The 16,198-nt window shown below is 37.1% G+C and overlaps 1 protein-coding gene across 1 annotated transcript; it reads right to left on the bottom strand.

The window, feature by feature from the left end:
* Window positions 1–169: 169 nt before the first annotated feature.
* Window positions 170–16,155, bottom strand: atp6v0a2b (ATPase H+ transporting V0 subunit a2b). The gene is made up of 20 exons (XM_079419562.1): window positions 15,450–16,155; window positions 14,975–15,053; window positions 14,496–14,593; window positions 13,890–14,027; window positions 13,030–13,127; window positions 12,652–12,778; window positions 12,322–12,404; window positions 11,780–11,873; window positions 10,070–10,282; window positions 9,469–9,619; window positions 9,214–9,353; window positions 8,897–9,054; window positions 7,451–7,541; window positions 7,118–7,236; window positions 6,819–7,029; window positions 6,612–6,731; window positions 6,411–6,530; window positions 2,504–2,621; window positions 1,637–1,808; window positions 170–1,542 (listed from the first exon to the last, which is right to left on the bottom strand). The coding sequence occupies exons 1-20, from the start codon at window positions 15,564–15,566 to the stop codon at window positions 1,440–1,442; spliced, it is 2,550 nt and encodes an 849-aa protein (XP_079275688.1). The 5' UTR covers window positions 15,567–16,155; the 3' UTR covers window positions 170–1,439.
* Window positions 16,156–16,198: the final 43 nt, after the last annotated feature.

Below are 16,198 nucleotides of genomic sequence, written 5' to 3'. Positions count from 1 at the left end.
CCACCTTACCACTGAAGGACGGATGTTCTAAAAAATAAAACAACTAGATCAGTTGTTTGTGAAATCAATTAGAATTAAGTAAAAATTGTGACAATTTCAGAAAATAAATAATTAACTTACAAATGGAAGCTCTTTTTAGTGACACTATTAAAGCCTTTGCACAAAAATGCCAATGATAAAGAGTCATTTAATCAATTTTATTACCCCAGCTTCACAGGTTTGATTGTATGGTGTAATATTAATACAGAGCTCATATGCAAAATGTGGAATGTAAATTACCTAAATGATGCAGACTCGTCAAACCATAGATAGAAATCAAAGTAAGTACTGTTAATAAATAAAAAAAATAAAAAAACCTGGAATGACTTCAGTGGCTCACAATCCACACACCAAAATCTCACATTAAATTCAAGAGTTTAAAAAAGGACCATTCTGAAGAAGCAGAACAGAGTAACTGAACAGATCTGCAAATTAAAAATCACTAAAAACATCTCCATTTATGATAGAATTAAAAATAAATGACTTTGAGAGTTTCCCCCTGAACAGCAACAGAACGATACAATGCATTTTTCATTAAATTAAGTTCTAAATGACTTCATCTGAAAAATTCAATCCACCACCCACCCATCCGAATACATTCAGAATGTTAGGCACTTAGAAATATCTGAGCCTCCAGTAGAGGTTCTTGAGGAGATTTTTCAAACAGAAAGAAGATCAGCTGCAGCAGGATTTGAAACAACCAGAGCCTTGTAAAGCTCCATCTATACAGCCCCACAGAAATGAGATATGGGCTAATCAACATGAAGAATGAACACATTTGGGCTAACGTTGCTCAAATTTGGAGCAACAATTAGGCAAGTCATTGTTGCCCTTTCTGAGCATCTTGTTGCCCACATCTGACAAATACGGTGCCCAAATGTATGAACTACTGATTGTGTTACATCTGCTAAGCACAGTACCATTCAACACTATGAATGAACTACATGTGCCATACTCGTGTTGCAACTCTGTGGAGGATGAACATGCTGGAATTTAAACAAGCAGTTAAATCGACAGCAAATAAACAAAAAAGTTCAACCTTAAAATCACTCATGGAATGTGCTCAGCTACAGAGAGTCGACCATCTCTGCACTGCCAACAAGCATGATAGAAAAATTATATTCACAAACAGCACTTTTGTGAAGAGCTAATACATTCAACACACAAAAAAAGCACTCGAGTCCTACTTACAGTCCAGAGCTGTTGCTTTATCTCAGCGTGTTTGTGTTACAGTTGCATGTCCCAAACTGATCTGATGTGGCTCAGTATCGTCAATGCTGATCTGGTGTGTCTCCATATAAAAAGTATTTGGTTGGACCACTTTGGCATGTAGTGCAACATGTAAATGTTAAAATGAAGCTCACAGATCTGCTCTGGTCTGGTGTTTAACGTGCCGCAGTTCACAACAACCCCTCGTTTTCAAAGCTGGTGTGCAAGAGAGAGAAGGCAAATGGTACAAACTTGACGCCAGCGCCGCTATAGAACTTATTCTGAAACTCCACCCTGAGGAGAGAGAGATGATTTCAGTTTGAACCATTCAGTATAAATTCGTACTGTGTGTGAATATATACCGTGTATGTTTGAGGACTGTACTGACCAGTGGAGTCTGAGAGCATGAAGGAAGGCTGAAAGTCCCTCCATCACCAGCAGGATGGACACAGTGAGTACAGCAAACAGACCAAAAACAGGCACCAAGAACACAACGCCCACACTGGTGTCCACACGCAGACCGACCCGCATCACCATCGCCCACAACACTTCAGAGAGCTCTGGACCACAACAAAACATGTTCAGCAGTCCTTAATTTTAAATCAAGCCATTTTTAAAAGCAATTAAAGGCCTCTAATTGTCCAAAACAATCAATTACAGGTGCTATATAGGCTAAACATTTCACCCAGTATTTCTGCTGTAATTCTGAAAAAGCGGCTCATTTCAAATTTTTTATTAACACGCATTTTATTTTATTTGAAACAGATTATTTTAAAAAACAATAGTCATTCAAGTAGTGCTGGGCAGTATTACAAAAAAAATTGGATTACGGTATTTTTAAGAATTTGGTTTCAAGGTATATCACTGTATTTTAGTCTTTGCATGCTTGGACCTTTGTATAGGTTTATAGTGGCTTATTTTACTGACAGGATTAGAAAAAAAAACATTGTAACGTTAAATACAAATTGACTATGAAAAACTGTGGTAATCAAATAAATTTATAAACAAACTATTTAGTTGATATTTTAAAACGTAATCAAATGAATTGTGATATTCCTTAAAAATTATGCTGTCCGTATAATTATTGCCATTATTATCATAATTACTTTAAAAATAACTTTCTATTGTTCAATACTAATATTATTAAACAAACTTTTATTTTGGCAGGTTTTAATGAAGACCTTTGATTTCTGTTTTGTAAACGGTATTATTATTTTATATTGCCCAGCACTACACTGAAGGGTATGTTACTCACGGGCATGTGCCAGGCTGAGAGCCCACAGACGGAGGTAAGAGGCAGTGTTAGAGATGCAGCCCAGGCAGTACTCTATAGTGTGGATGGACTGATGGAGGAAGGCATCAGCAAAATCAAACTGTGGAAGAGAGGAAACTTTGTTAGGCTCATAGGGAAAGTAGTGTATTCACACCAAACGATGCACGGAATTAGTTTTAAATTAGGAGTGCGCAATATTAACAATCTTATATCACAATATGAGTAATTTTATATAACGATAACAATATTTGTGCTTTTAATATGTTATTTTTGTTTGATACCATAGTATTTTCATAAATCTTGTCACCTGTGTCAATATCACAGAAAAACTCATTCAAGCTTTAAAAAGGAAAAACTCAAGCTCACTGAAGATAAGCAACTAATTTCAAGCAACAGGACAAAAAAACTACAATAAATAAATGCTAAATACATTGTATAAATTAATCACTGTGTAAATTAAATTTCGTATTAATTTACAAAAGTGATTTAGTCAAGAGCAGTGAGAGATTTTCTCTCTTGTTTGATTAACATGAATGACAGACAGCAGGAATATTAGACTACTTTCACTTTAAGAGCTACACAGATCCAATATGTAACCCTGGACCACAAAACCAGTCTTAAGTCGCTGGGGTATATTTGTAGCAATAGCCAAAAATGCACTGTATGGGTCAAAATGATCGATTTTTCTTTCATGTCAAAAATCATTAGGATATCAAGTAAAGATCATGTTCCATGAAGATACTTTGTAAATTTCCTACCATAAATATATTAAAACTTCATTTTTGATTAGTAATATGCATTGCTAGGAACTTAATTTGGACAAATTTAAAGGCAATTTTCTCAGTATTTTGATTTTTTTGCACCCTCAGATTCAAGTTGTATCTCAGCCAAATATTGTCCGATCCTAACAACCATACATCAATGGAAAGCTTATTTATTCAGCTTTCAGATGATGTATAATCTCAATTTCGAAAAATCGACACTTGTGACCACTTTTGTGGTCCAGGGTCACATATACTGTTACACCTATTTTCTATCAGCTGTTCACTTTCACTTAAGACCTAAATTACTGTGTTGATGAGAATACTTGCAAAGACAGGCATTTTCATACATACAAGTATGTGCATGTAACCACACAAGGCCAATAAAGCAACAAATATACTCACATGCTCTATGTGCAGCAGATTAATGTAGGATTCATGCAGACTAGTGATCGACCGATATTGATTTTTTATAACCGATACCGATACCAATTATTTGCATGTCTATGTGCCCGATAACCGATATGCAGAACCGATATTTATTTACTGTTATAAAATAAATAAATGACTGCGTGAAGTAAGTCCATACTTCACTTTGGTTTTTCCTCCTTTCAGTCATCTTAACAAAAAATGTTTTGAGAATTAGCAGTCTTTCACGCAGGGCTCTAGACTCATTCTTCCCACTGATCTCACTTTTGCGCACGAGCACATAATTTGGTTGCAATTTGTTTTTTGTTTTTGCTACAACATTTGATTAATCAATGCATGCTGATGAACTTTTATCATAGTTTATTGTTATATGGTAACGAAAGTTTTCAACATTCAACTCGTTCTTTTTCATCTGTATTATTTGTGATTTAAATTTTGTGAACAGGAATTCCTTTTTTCGTGCGCTTTTTACTTTCAAATTTGCGATCTTGGTGTCACATTTTACAAGAAAAGATCATTGTCTGTTTTGCTTATATCTATACACCTTTAACTTTTTAAGACTAAAACAAAAGATGGATTCATTGTTATTCTTAATTAAAAAGCGCAACAACAATAAAACAGTAAGTTGACAATGACAAACTCTTACATAACATTTATCAACAAAAACGAATAAGACGAGGCATGGCATAGGACACACCACATGCTGTACTATATACAGTACCTAGTATATTACAGAATGTTTAGCAAACTCTAAGGAAGCAAATAAATATTAATATATATTTTTTTTTTTAATTAAGGAAAGCCTCCATAGCATAACCTGAGGTAAACAGCAAAGATAACAAGCTTCTCAAAACGAAAACAAAAAGAAAAGTAAAACTAAACTGGCTGTAGCTGACAGGACTTGCATGTTTTTTCTACAAGAATACACCACGTTCACCTTCTCTGGTTTAAGAAGCGGTCTTTTACTTTAGTTTGAAACAAATCCATCCGTTGCGCTCCATCCGCGACGCGCACCTTCACGCTCGTGCTGACGCGGAGAGTATAAACCAGGCTCTACCCACTAAGCGCTCGTGGTGAAAGCACCTCTCTTCACATGATCAGTGAAATCTGACTCCTGCTATAATGTGCTGCGGCTGGCAGCGCGCGCTGTATGAAGCAGACGCTTTGGAGCAGCGCAGACCTGGCACTCGTACAAATGCGACCACGTCAAATTTTAACTCGCAAACAATTACCATTTTGGTCGCAGTCTAGAGCCCTGTCATGTTCAATTTAATCTTCGTATTACAACAATAAAAAACATTTTATTTATAAAAAGCTTTAGCAGCAACACTAATATTAGCAGTAAGCAAAATGAACATAGAAAGTCTAATGTTTTCAAATGGAGAAAATAAAGGAAAGGAGTCATATCAACTTCATTTTTAACTACAGTTTTAGTAGGTTTATAAGCTGTTTAATAGGATAAAGAGTGAAGAATAATTCACTGGATAATGTTAATTCACGGAATAATATTCTCTGGAATATTGGAATATAACAAGCATTGTATTTTATTGCATTTCTCAACTGGCATGCTCTAAATTATGCTGCTGACAGCGCGGTTTATATGCCTTTACACAGAACTATAGGCTACTCAAACTGCGATCGATCGCGGAGATAATAAATAATTAATTTCCATAGAGTTGTATTAATTTAGATGTTTATAAACGAAATGATGGTTATATAGTAAGTGTTAATACAATTTAGGGTGCTTCAAAAAAGTGAATCTTGTTAAAAGTTACATGCGGTGTCCGAGCTGGAGCATTTCCTGAGCATCAACCCGCTGAGTGAACTGCAATATGAAAGCGGCTTCACGAGACTAATGATGAGCATATAGACAACAGAGAGAGAATTACATTCAATGCTTTTCTTTCCAACATGCAATCATTCATGGCTGTATTATTTAATTCATGCAAAGTTACGTCTTTATTGGGAGAGGACTTGACGGATTATCTATGTGACTCCGACTTCACGAGACTAATAGACCACAGAGAGAATTAAATTCAGCGCTTTTATTTCCACCATGTGCTAATTCATGGCTGTGTTATTTCAGGCAAAGTTATAGCCTATCTTTATAGGGACAGGGCTTGACAGAGTATCTTATTTATCATATTTCTTAGAGCCAAGTTGCATTTAAACTATATATCAGGCATTTATGTAATACATCTAATTTGTGCATTAATGCCTGCAATATTAAATAGTTTACTAACTACAGCAAATCAAGTACCTGCATGTCTCGTCTCCCCTCAGATGCGCTGCAATTGCGATCTTGCGCGCAATTCTGAAAACGTCCACAAGATGGCGGTGTTTATCGGGGAATCCGATATTACAAAACCGATATTCGATTATGGAAAAATGCTTAAATATCGGGAAAAATATCGGGAAATCGATATATCGGTCGATCTCTAATGCAGACCATGCTCAGAACAGTCTCATAGACAGCGCACGCATATATAATGCTGTTGTTTGCATTTAAACAGCTTAAAATCACTTGTTTTTAAACCTCAATGCTTAAAAATGTGTGCAAACGATACATTTCATGACCACAGTGCACCGTAACTTGATGTGAGTGCATAAAGATCTCCAAAATCTCTACTGGTTGACAAATTTCTACCGGTTAATCATGACTACCGGTATATCCCCCACCCCTATTCTGAACGTCTTACCTCCTCTGATTGGCTGTCAGAGCTGGAGGAGTGGCTGTCCAGACTGGTGCCCTCCTCCATATCATGAGCATGCATGAGAGAGAGCTCCTCCTCACTGCTCCGCCGCACACGCTGATAACCCTACAGAGAGAGGCAGAGAAAAATCAGCCAACGGCCTTCAGCCAACTGCAGAACACACACAAACAAAACAAGGATCCTCACCCGGTACATGCTCAAGTGGTCTCTGCCCTTGTGTTGCCAGTAGAGGTAGAGAGGTTTGCCCAAGAGTAACACAGGCACAGAGAGCACAGCCACAATCAGCAGGAACACCTGAAACCCAGCCTGTGGGAAAGAGGAAAAATACATGTAAACAAACACTGAGGTGCATGTAAAGTGGAATGGGTGCAAGTACGGTTCTTTCAGTCCCACCTGTCCTGGGTAGAGGGGTTGACTGGAGTCCCCCTGCATCAGGAACATGTTGATAAAGTGGATGAGAATGCTGGGAGCTGTCTGAGAGTCTCTGACTGTGAAAAACAGCCACTTATAAATGATCATGAAGACCAGATAGCCGAAGAGGCAGAGCAGGAAGAGCAGCTCAGGAATAAATATCAGGTACAAATTGAATGTCCGTCTGAAGTGTCTGAACAGATGAACATACGAAGTATTAGAAGGATCAAAGTCATACATTTGAAATGGATCTATCGAAAATATCTTTTAAAACGTCTCACAGGTGATTGAAAACGCCAAGGACGATTCCAAAAGTCATGTGGATTATTCCTATGATCACAGACATCTTCATCTTATAGGAGTTCAGGAAGGTGAGACGGTTTGACGCCAGGTTCCAGATCTACAGAGTGCAAATAATTTTTTTTAAATATATTTTGTATTTTTTTAAACTTAATTTTAAAAATAATTAAATATTTTATAGCGATAAAAAAAAAATCATAGCTTGTCATTCACCCATGGAACCTTTCACCCACTGTTACTTGTTTTATGGTGGTGTGATAGTAAGGTCATTTGTTTCAGTTGATAACAGTAATAAAATGAAGTCAGAGACCTACCGGGTCAATGCCCAGAGGATAGGCCCCTTTAAAGACTCCTGTGACATTTGGATCCAGTGCAAGGAAGCTATTCGAGTGGAGTGTGTTTGGACTTGGGAGAAAGAGAAAATGAAGATCACATTAGAGCCACACACTGTACATGAGAAATCTCTGTGCCTGCTGTTGCTCCCTACGGTGAGGTAATAAATGAAATTGAGATGATCATCTGCATAATCTCCACAAATTTTTCCATCAGCATTTTAGTCTGGGTTGTAAATGTTTATGTAAATAAATAATTTACGGATTCATCAGCTGTCTGATTACAGGAATTACACTGCAACTCACCAAGGTTGCATTTGTTTGATCAAAAACACAATAAAAACAGTAATATTGTTAAATATTACTACAATTTATAAACGTCTTTACTGTCACTTTAATGTGCACCTCCTGAATGTTGGTGTATATTGAATAAACCTCTTCAAACATAGTATCATGAGACAGTCATTATTAAGGTCATTGCACACGGAGTCCGAAATTTTCGCGTGCATTTTTCAGTTTATTTGTATTCCTCATCCTTTTGTATCCAAAAACACAGAAAATCAAGCCTGATCCGAATTTTTTTATGACAGACGAAAGTTTCGGAGGCAGTGTGTAAACGTGATTGACATAACGCAAGGTCGTATTTATTTTTTAACGTGCAAAAATTTCAGACGAAAATTCTGGACTCAGCGTGCAGTGACCTTTAGAATTGCCCTCCCCTTATGTGTGAACTCGGAGTCAACTGCCAGGATAAAAACTGGCTATACAAAGAGCTGATAAATTAAATGTGCTTTAGTAAAGCCTTGATTTCATCTCTATGGAAACAGGGAAGGTTGTACCTACATTTCAAAATATTTGTTAAACACAGCTATGGAAAAAATTAAGAGACCACTGAAAATTCTGTTTCTCTGAATTTGCAATTTATAGGTATGCATTTGAGTAAAACAATTTTTGCTTTATTCTGTAAACTACTGATAAAATGACTTTCAAATTTTAAATAAAAATAAAATGTCATTTAGGGCATGAAATGACAGTTGGTCAAAATAACAAAAAAGATGCCATATTTTCAGATATCTTCACAATACCAATGTTTTAACTCTAGAAGAGCTAAGAAATCAATATTTGGTGGAACAACCCTGATTTTCAATCACAACAAATGAAAACATTTCTTATTAAAATGTAATTCTCTTGGACATTTGGATGAAATGTTATCACACCTTTATAGAATAAAACAAATATCAATATTTTACTCAAACTCTTTGAGAGAACTTTTTTCCTGAGAATTTTTTCCATAGCTGTAGATCCATTAAAAAAAAAAATTAGAATACTGCATTTTAAAACATATTTTGCACACTACATACTGTATAGTACATTTTGTTGCTTAAATAAAGGATGCCATACACAATATTTAGTGCTTTGGACACTCACCTCCAGACTCCTGGCACAAACATAGCGCTGACGTTCCACCCCGAGCCAAACAGGTTGAGTGATTTGGAGAAGCAGTCATTGTATATTAATCCAGTGTAGACTGAAAATATACCCATCAACAGGATGATGTAACGGCCCTCGAAAAAAATGTTCCAGATCTAAAAAAAAACAATAAAAAAAAAACAACAATGTTAATCAAACTATAACAAAATGAACAAAAACAGTAAACTAATACTATACTAAATAACCTTTAACAGCCAAGTCTAAATGAATTTCAGAAGAAAATTAACACTTTCATAACAGCAAACTGCACGTACCTCATTTCTGGTTTTCTTCAGTTTGCGGTCATTCTCATACAGAACCATCCACAGAGCAAACAGCGCCATGATGATGCCGTGCCCGAGGTCTCCAAACATCACAGCAAACAGGAAGGGAAAGGTAATGATTGTATATGGAGCTGCAAGAAGGTGTGATAAAGAAGGAAGATTACACATCTTATCCAAGCAGCCAAGCATGTTAAAGCTGCAAACATGAAGTCAATTTTCATGTTAATACTATCGCTATCCTCTCACCTGGGTTGACCTCTCTGTAGCCGTTTACACCGTAGGCATCCACTATATTCTGAAAGCCTGAGGTAAACTTGTTGATGCGTATGAGGGTTGGTGGAGTGTCATTGCTTGGGATACGATTGACAAATGAGGGAACTGAGGCTCCATTCTTACTCTGAAGGAACAAAACAACAGTTAAATTATAGTTCACCCAAAAATGACAATTTGTGCATCGAAGACTGGCACGGAAGATAAGAAATTGTTGAATAAAGGCATCATTTTTCTTCTTTTCGCAAAAAAGTATTCTCGTAGCTTTGTAAAATTACAGTTGAACCACTGATGGGACAGACCATTTTATCAATGTCCTTACTAACTTTCTGGGCCTTGAATGTGTCTGTTGCATTGCTGTCTATGCGGGGCCAGAAAATTCTCGGATTTCATCAAAAATATCTTAATTTGTGTTCTGAAGATGAATGAAGGTCTTACAGGTTTGGAACAACGTGAGGTTGACTAATTAATGACAATTTTTTGGGGGGGGTGAACTATCCCTTTAAGAGATATGTGCACAATTAGCAAGCAGATGTATCTGAATTAGTGCGCCTTCGAAATAATGTCAAGTACTCACCGATCCATCCTCTAGAGCTCTCCGAAGAGCGGGCAGATCATTTACGGGACACCACACCTCAGCTATGAGGCACTTGTTTGTGACATCAAAACTGCAGAGATTAAGGATGTGATATATGGCCTTCATTTTCTTAACCTGGATCACCCAAACGTACACAGACTCTGAGGCCTTGATCAACACCTGCTTCAGGTAATCCTCAGTCCGGTGAAGAACCTGCGAAGAAACAATGGTTTCAAGAGCATGTTCAAAACTATGTCAAGCTAAACCATGTTCAACCAGAGGGCTTCATATATTTATTTACTTATTAAATGTAAAGCTCTGTAATAGTATTAATTAAATGCTTTATTGAAGAATATACAGTATACGAAATTTCTGGAATCACAAAATTAATGTAATATATTTCTCAGTTTGTGTGGATAAGATTTTGAAAACAAGCTTTTTGTCATAGTTACAGCAGAAAATGAATATTTTAGCCTGTATGGAGAACTTGTAAGATAAACGTGTATTTTCCCCCCAGGTCAACCTGGTTTCTGAACTGTGTTCTCAGATGAGCATGCAGTAAAAGCATTTTGCTGTGCTCTTCAGCAAACAACTCTTCAATCAATCAAGGAATATTTTCCAGGCACAGAAACAACCCAATTTACTTTTCATTAATGATTGAGCTCTTTTCATAGGTTTTGAGAGGAACAGTGAGTGAGAACAAAGTATCAACAAATAATTTATTGGTGCCTGTAGTCTATGAGAAATTTGTCCACAGCCTAGACCTCGTGAACATCATGTGCTGAGTTGGGCCACTAACACAATTTTCTTTCTCTCTTTTACAGAGCAGTCACAAGCAAACTTAAATGCCCTCAAACCTAACCTGCCACCCTACATTCCTCCACTGCATGGCTGTCTAGAACTGGTCAGGAAAGATTAGTGACAACACTAAATCCAAATAATTCTAATATAGATTCTATTATGTACAATTTCTGCTCTTTTGGTTGGAGTTTCTGAAGTACCATCCACTGCTAAAGACAGAGAGAGCACAATCAAACCCTGATTGCAGCCCACCATTTATTACTGTGCATGACACAAAACTCCACAAACCTTCACGCATTTCATTACTATAATTCCTGTGTTTTACGTGTTATTTCGAGTAATTGCATTTTACTCAAGCACTATTGCAACATTAAATTAGCACTTTTTATTCAGTTAAGAAAAGACACATTTTGTTTCTCTGAACTAACAAGTGAGATCATGTTTGTGTGAATTTTATTAAACTTTTATTGAAAACAAGCAATAAAATCTTTATTGCAATTAGCTGCTGAATTTAACAATGTCAAGTTACAGTTTCTAGGCCAGTTTAACGTCTGGTGTGTCTTACGGCCTTTCCTGGTGAGGACAAAACTGTGGTTATACAGAATGCTTGAACAGTTTGTGCATCAAAGCTGCTTTGAGTCAACCTCTAATGTCCCCGATTTCATCAGTCAGTTTCCAGACGTTTAAAGTACAATTAAACATGAATGTTTTTTTTATTTTTTATCTTTAATTAAGATTAAGCTGAGCTTATTAGTAACTAAGATAAAGGTAAAAAAACAGCCAGAGTAAATGACTAATCACTAGTGAGATCACACTTACACCCTCATCATGTTACACACAGTCAAAGCAAGAAAAAGTGTGCGTGTCATAAACTGTAACAAAGGTAAAACCGAGCTCATCTGGACTCACCGTGTGCAAGTCCTGAATGCGTGTGCGGAGCCCCTCCACCACATCTGTCCTCTCCTCATTACTGTTGGGGTATGGGTACAGGTGACAGTGGTAGCTATGAAAATAAAAACAATATTTTCAAAACTACAGCACTTCTACTTTCTCTTAAGAACAAAAATGCTCTGGAAGAATTAAAATAGATCAAGAAATGAAACCATGAAGCTTCCCCTACATGTAACAGGGAACAAGCTATTTATAATCTTTCTGAAAAAGGAGCAGCTCCCCGTTTGCACATTCCTGTTATATTACTATTTATGTCAACAACATACTGACCTGCACATTTATATATATATTTTTTTATCTTATTTTTTTCTTAATATTTGTCTATACAATTGCACTGTCCTTGGAGCGGACCTGACCTACATTTCACTGCTGGTTATACTCTGTATAATTGTGTATGTGACAAATAAAAATCTTGAATCTCTTGAATCTTGATACAGGTACGCAATCAGCACGTTGGTGGTTAACCAGAATGCAGGAAGTTGATTTAAGAGCTAAGTTACCAGTCACAAATCTTCTTAACTTTCTGTCCAATCTGATCTCCCCAGTAGGAGATGAGAAACACCACACTCCTGGTTGGCTCCCCCTGACAAACCAGGCAGAGAACATCTTAAAAGACTTAGATATTCCCATTTTATTATTATTATTATTTTTAATTGAATCAAGCATCCAGCATCCATCCAGTAAGGGCTTAGATCAAACTGACCACATAAAAAGAAACAAATGGTTAAAAAAAAAGAAAAAAAAAAAAGAAAAAAGATTTAACTATACATTTTTGTAACCAAAAACAACATATAAAATCAAACTATGTTGGAGATGCCAACTAGTCCCACCGTATCAGGGTCCTCCAGAAGCCCATCTACCTCAGAGTAGCTGAGGATGGTGTAGCCCTTACAGACTCTCCAGAGCATTCGCTCAAACGCCTCGATTTTTACGCTCTGGATGAGCCCAGAAATGAACCTGTGCAGGAGGGACAAGAAGATTATTAGGTCCACTTTACAACATTAACATGAACTTTAAAAAACACAGGTTTTGTGTGGTTTTAAACATGCATACAAGAAACAGGATGTTAGATAAAAAGATTATTGCAAAAGAAAAACATGGAAGGTGTGCAACAGGAAACTGTGATGATGAAAATTCTGTCACATTAACTGCTGGTGAGCCACAGCAAGACATGGGCAAGAGCAGTATACTTTCAGCTTTATATTCACCCAAGCTTGGCTCCAAGCCTCTGCATGCTGGTGTAGTCCATCATAGGTTCTTTCTCTAGGAAGGGAAACTCTTCATACTGGACCTGTGACGGCTCCCTCTGCTCATACACAAGCAAAAACCCAGCAAAAGATTAGATTCACACAACGCTTCGGTGATCAAAAAGAAGAAGTCAAGTGCTAAGCCTATTTGCAAAGTCACTGCTGGCTCCTCGCAAAGTTCTGGCAGTCAGTGAAAATCAGGTGACTCCAAATCACCTGCGTGATTCCCACAGTCCTTTTCTCTGGTGATGAATTGCTTTCAATTACACCGGAAAGTTTTGAGTACCAAAGACATCAAGAGACACAGAGAAACAAAAGCCAAACTGCTTTTCAAAAGTTTTAAAAGATATTTGATTTATAAAGAGCTGTTTGCTTTAGAGCTGCACAATATATTGCATGCGATTGTCATGCGCATCTCGTCAGTAAAGCCGGTTCTGTGATTATTAATAAACCTCCATCACCTGTTTACAAATGGAGCGGCATTTAATACACAGAGCTGTAGTTCACCGACAATTATATTGAACGTTATATCGCGTAGCTTGTCAGTGAACTACGGCTGTGTATTAAATGCCGCTCCATTTGAAAACAGGTGATGGGAGATTTACCACTAATCACGGAACCGGCTTTACTGACGAGATGCGCATGACAATCGCATGCAATATATTGTGCAGCCCTAGTTTGCTTAACAATATTAGTGATATAATTAAAGACAAAAGCAGGGTAAATCTTTCCACCAATCAGACATTTCATGTTTCTTTTGCTCAAACAAGAACCGCTCTAACAAATGTTCCATACATTTGACAGGAAGCCACATGACCTACCTCTGCACTGCGGTGCACAAAGTTGCGTGTGATGCGCAGCATATGCGTGTACTCAGTCAGTTCCAGAAGGTTCTTCTGGAGTTTCTCCTTGTTCCTGGTGACCTCGCTCAGCTCCAGTTCCAGTCTCTGAAGCTGCTCCTAAACAAAACACACAGGAATCGGTAATAACTAAATATCAGCAGCCATATATCAATATTGTAAGCAGTGCAAGCTGATAACTGATGCTGATCTAGCAGGGAACTGCAAAAAGGGATTTCAACTGATTAAATGGCATCCAATACATGCGATAAAATGATTAAATGAAGGCATGACCAACTGATGAATATCCAGAAAAAAAGTTCAATAAGCAAATATTTTATATTTACATTTTGAATGACAAACATTCTATAAACTGACATTTTCAAACTTAAAATTTTGTAAAAAGTTATTTTTATAGCACAGCTATGATTGACATTTAACAAAATGTCTTGAATTGAGCCAAGCAGCCATAAAAGAAAGAAAACAGAAGCTAGGCAATTGGCTGTGAGAAAACAGAACCGAAAAGACATTTGAATGTGTCTGAAAGACCAACTAATCACAAGAGTTAAACAAATGAACTGATCTCACCATTATGACCATCACATGTTTGGGTAATGGTGCAGCTGGGTTCACCTCCTCTTCTGGCAGTGGGATGTCTTCTTTTTTGATTTCCCTCAGAAGATATCCTGTTATACAAGTCCACTTTGAGTTCATTTTGTTGATTTACTTTGGGGGATTTTAATCATCTTCAATGTCTGTTTCTGTGCACTGATCAAGCGCCATTACATAATCTTAAATCACATTTTACTGAATTAACTTGAATGCACTGTTTATAAACTCTATAAAAAAGTAAATAACCTAATGGTCCTCTCCATCGCTCATTCACAAATATTTTAAAGAAAAATAAAATCTTATCTTTTGCTTAACACATTTCCTATTAGTACTACTACTGTCTTTGGTTATAACTCAACCACCATGAACATGCTTTGTGATCAGAAAGTATTGAGACTCATCATTTTGAAGTATACCCTTATTAAATAATTTATCTAATAAGTTTAAGTTTTTACCCAGAATCCTCTCCATCTCTTCACATCTCTTGATTTCATTGACAAACTTCCGCTGAAAAGAGTTCACACTTGGGTTAAGCTGGAAAAAAGAGAGAGAGAAAGAAAATGTATATCAAAACAGATCCAGGATGACTGGAATATTCTACACATATTCAAAATATTATATACTAATAAATTCAATACAATTAACTTATTTTTTATAGTATGGTACTTTCATGTAATAATGTTAATTTGGAAATAATAATAACGATAATAATAAATTTCTATCTTTTTTTATACATTAAATGTATGTATAAAACCATGTTTGTTCATGACTTAATAATGAGAGTAAAGAACATTGGCTAAATATTAATGCAAACACTTATTTTATTTCAACAAATGAACGACGTCAGTTAAAGATGTAGACAATGTGTGGGTGGTCCACGAAAACCTAGAGCACAAGAAATAAACATAAACACACATTACTGACACTTACGTCTCTGAACTCCACCAGCCCGAGTTCGCCGAGTTCACTGATGCAGTCGTAAGCGGATCCGGACTGCAGAAAGAGCTGGGCCAGACACATCTCCTCACTCCGAAACAATGAGCCCATCTTGACAAAACACGTCTTTCCACACCAGAGTGGGGTTAAGAAGTGTTAACTTCACCGGGCGGTGAAGTATAGGGTAGATAAAATCCTACAGGTCCGGGTTAGAGGCTGAATGGACTCCCCCTGAGGGGCGGACCGAGGTGAATGGACCGATGGCTGGATATCAACTCTTAACTCCAGCCGCTTTATCAGTGACACGTCTCCCGTCTCCAGCTGCCACATCTGACCACTGAAAACCCTGTTGTTAGTCGTTATTCTAATCAAACCCAAATCTCCAGTCCTGTTGGGTCGTCCATCCCTGGTTAAAGTCCGAGTTTGAATAAACGCGACTTTCCTCGGTAATTTTCCTCTGTCTTCGTATCAGATAGCAGCGAGCTAGACAGCTAAATTACTGTCGAAGATGCTTGGCCTCTCATTCAGTAATCTGTCAGTTCATTCCCCGGTGATAATTTTACAGACAATCACGTAATGTTTAACAGCACTTGTTAGTTGTTAGTCATTCGTCCTTCTCTCTCTCTCTCTTCCGAACACGAACCTTTCCAGCAGCCAAAACTTCTCTGTCCGTCTCCGTCAGAGTAAAGACTGCACTTTCTTCGCCAGTTGAGTAACACTTCAAAATAAAAGTCCTATCTCTT

The sequence above is a fragment of the Barbus barbus genome (genome assembly GCF_936440315.1).
Source record: "Barbus barbus genome assembly, chromosome: 6".
NCBI classification, from domain to species: Eukaryota; Metazoa; Chordata; class Actinopteri; order Cypriniformes; family Cyprinidae; genus Barbus; species Barbus barbus.
The sequence above is the reverse complement of the archived record's forward strand: the minus strand, read 5'-3'. Positions and strand labels throughout refer to the sequence as shown.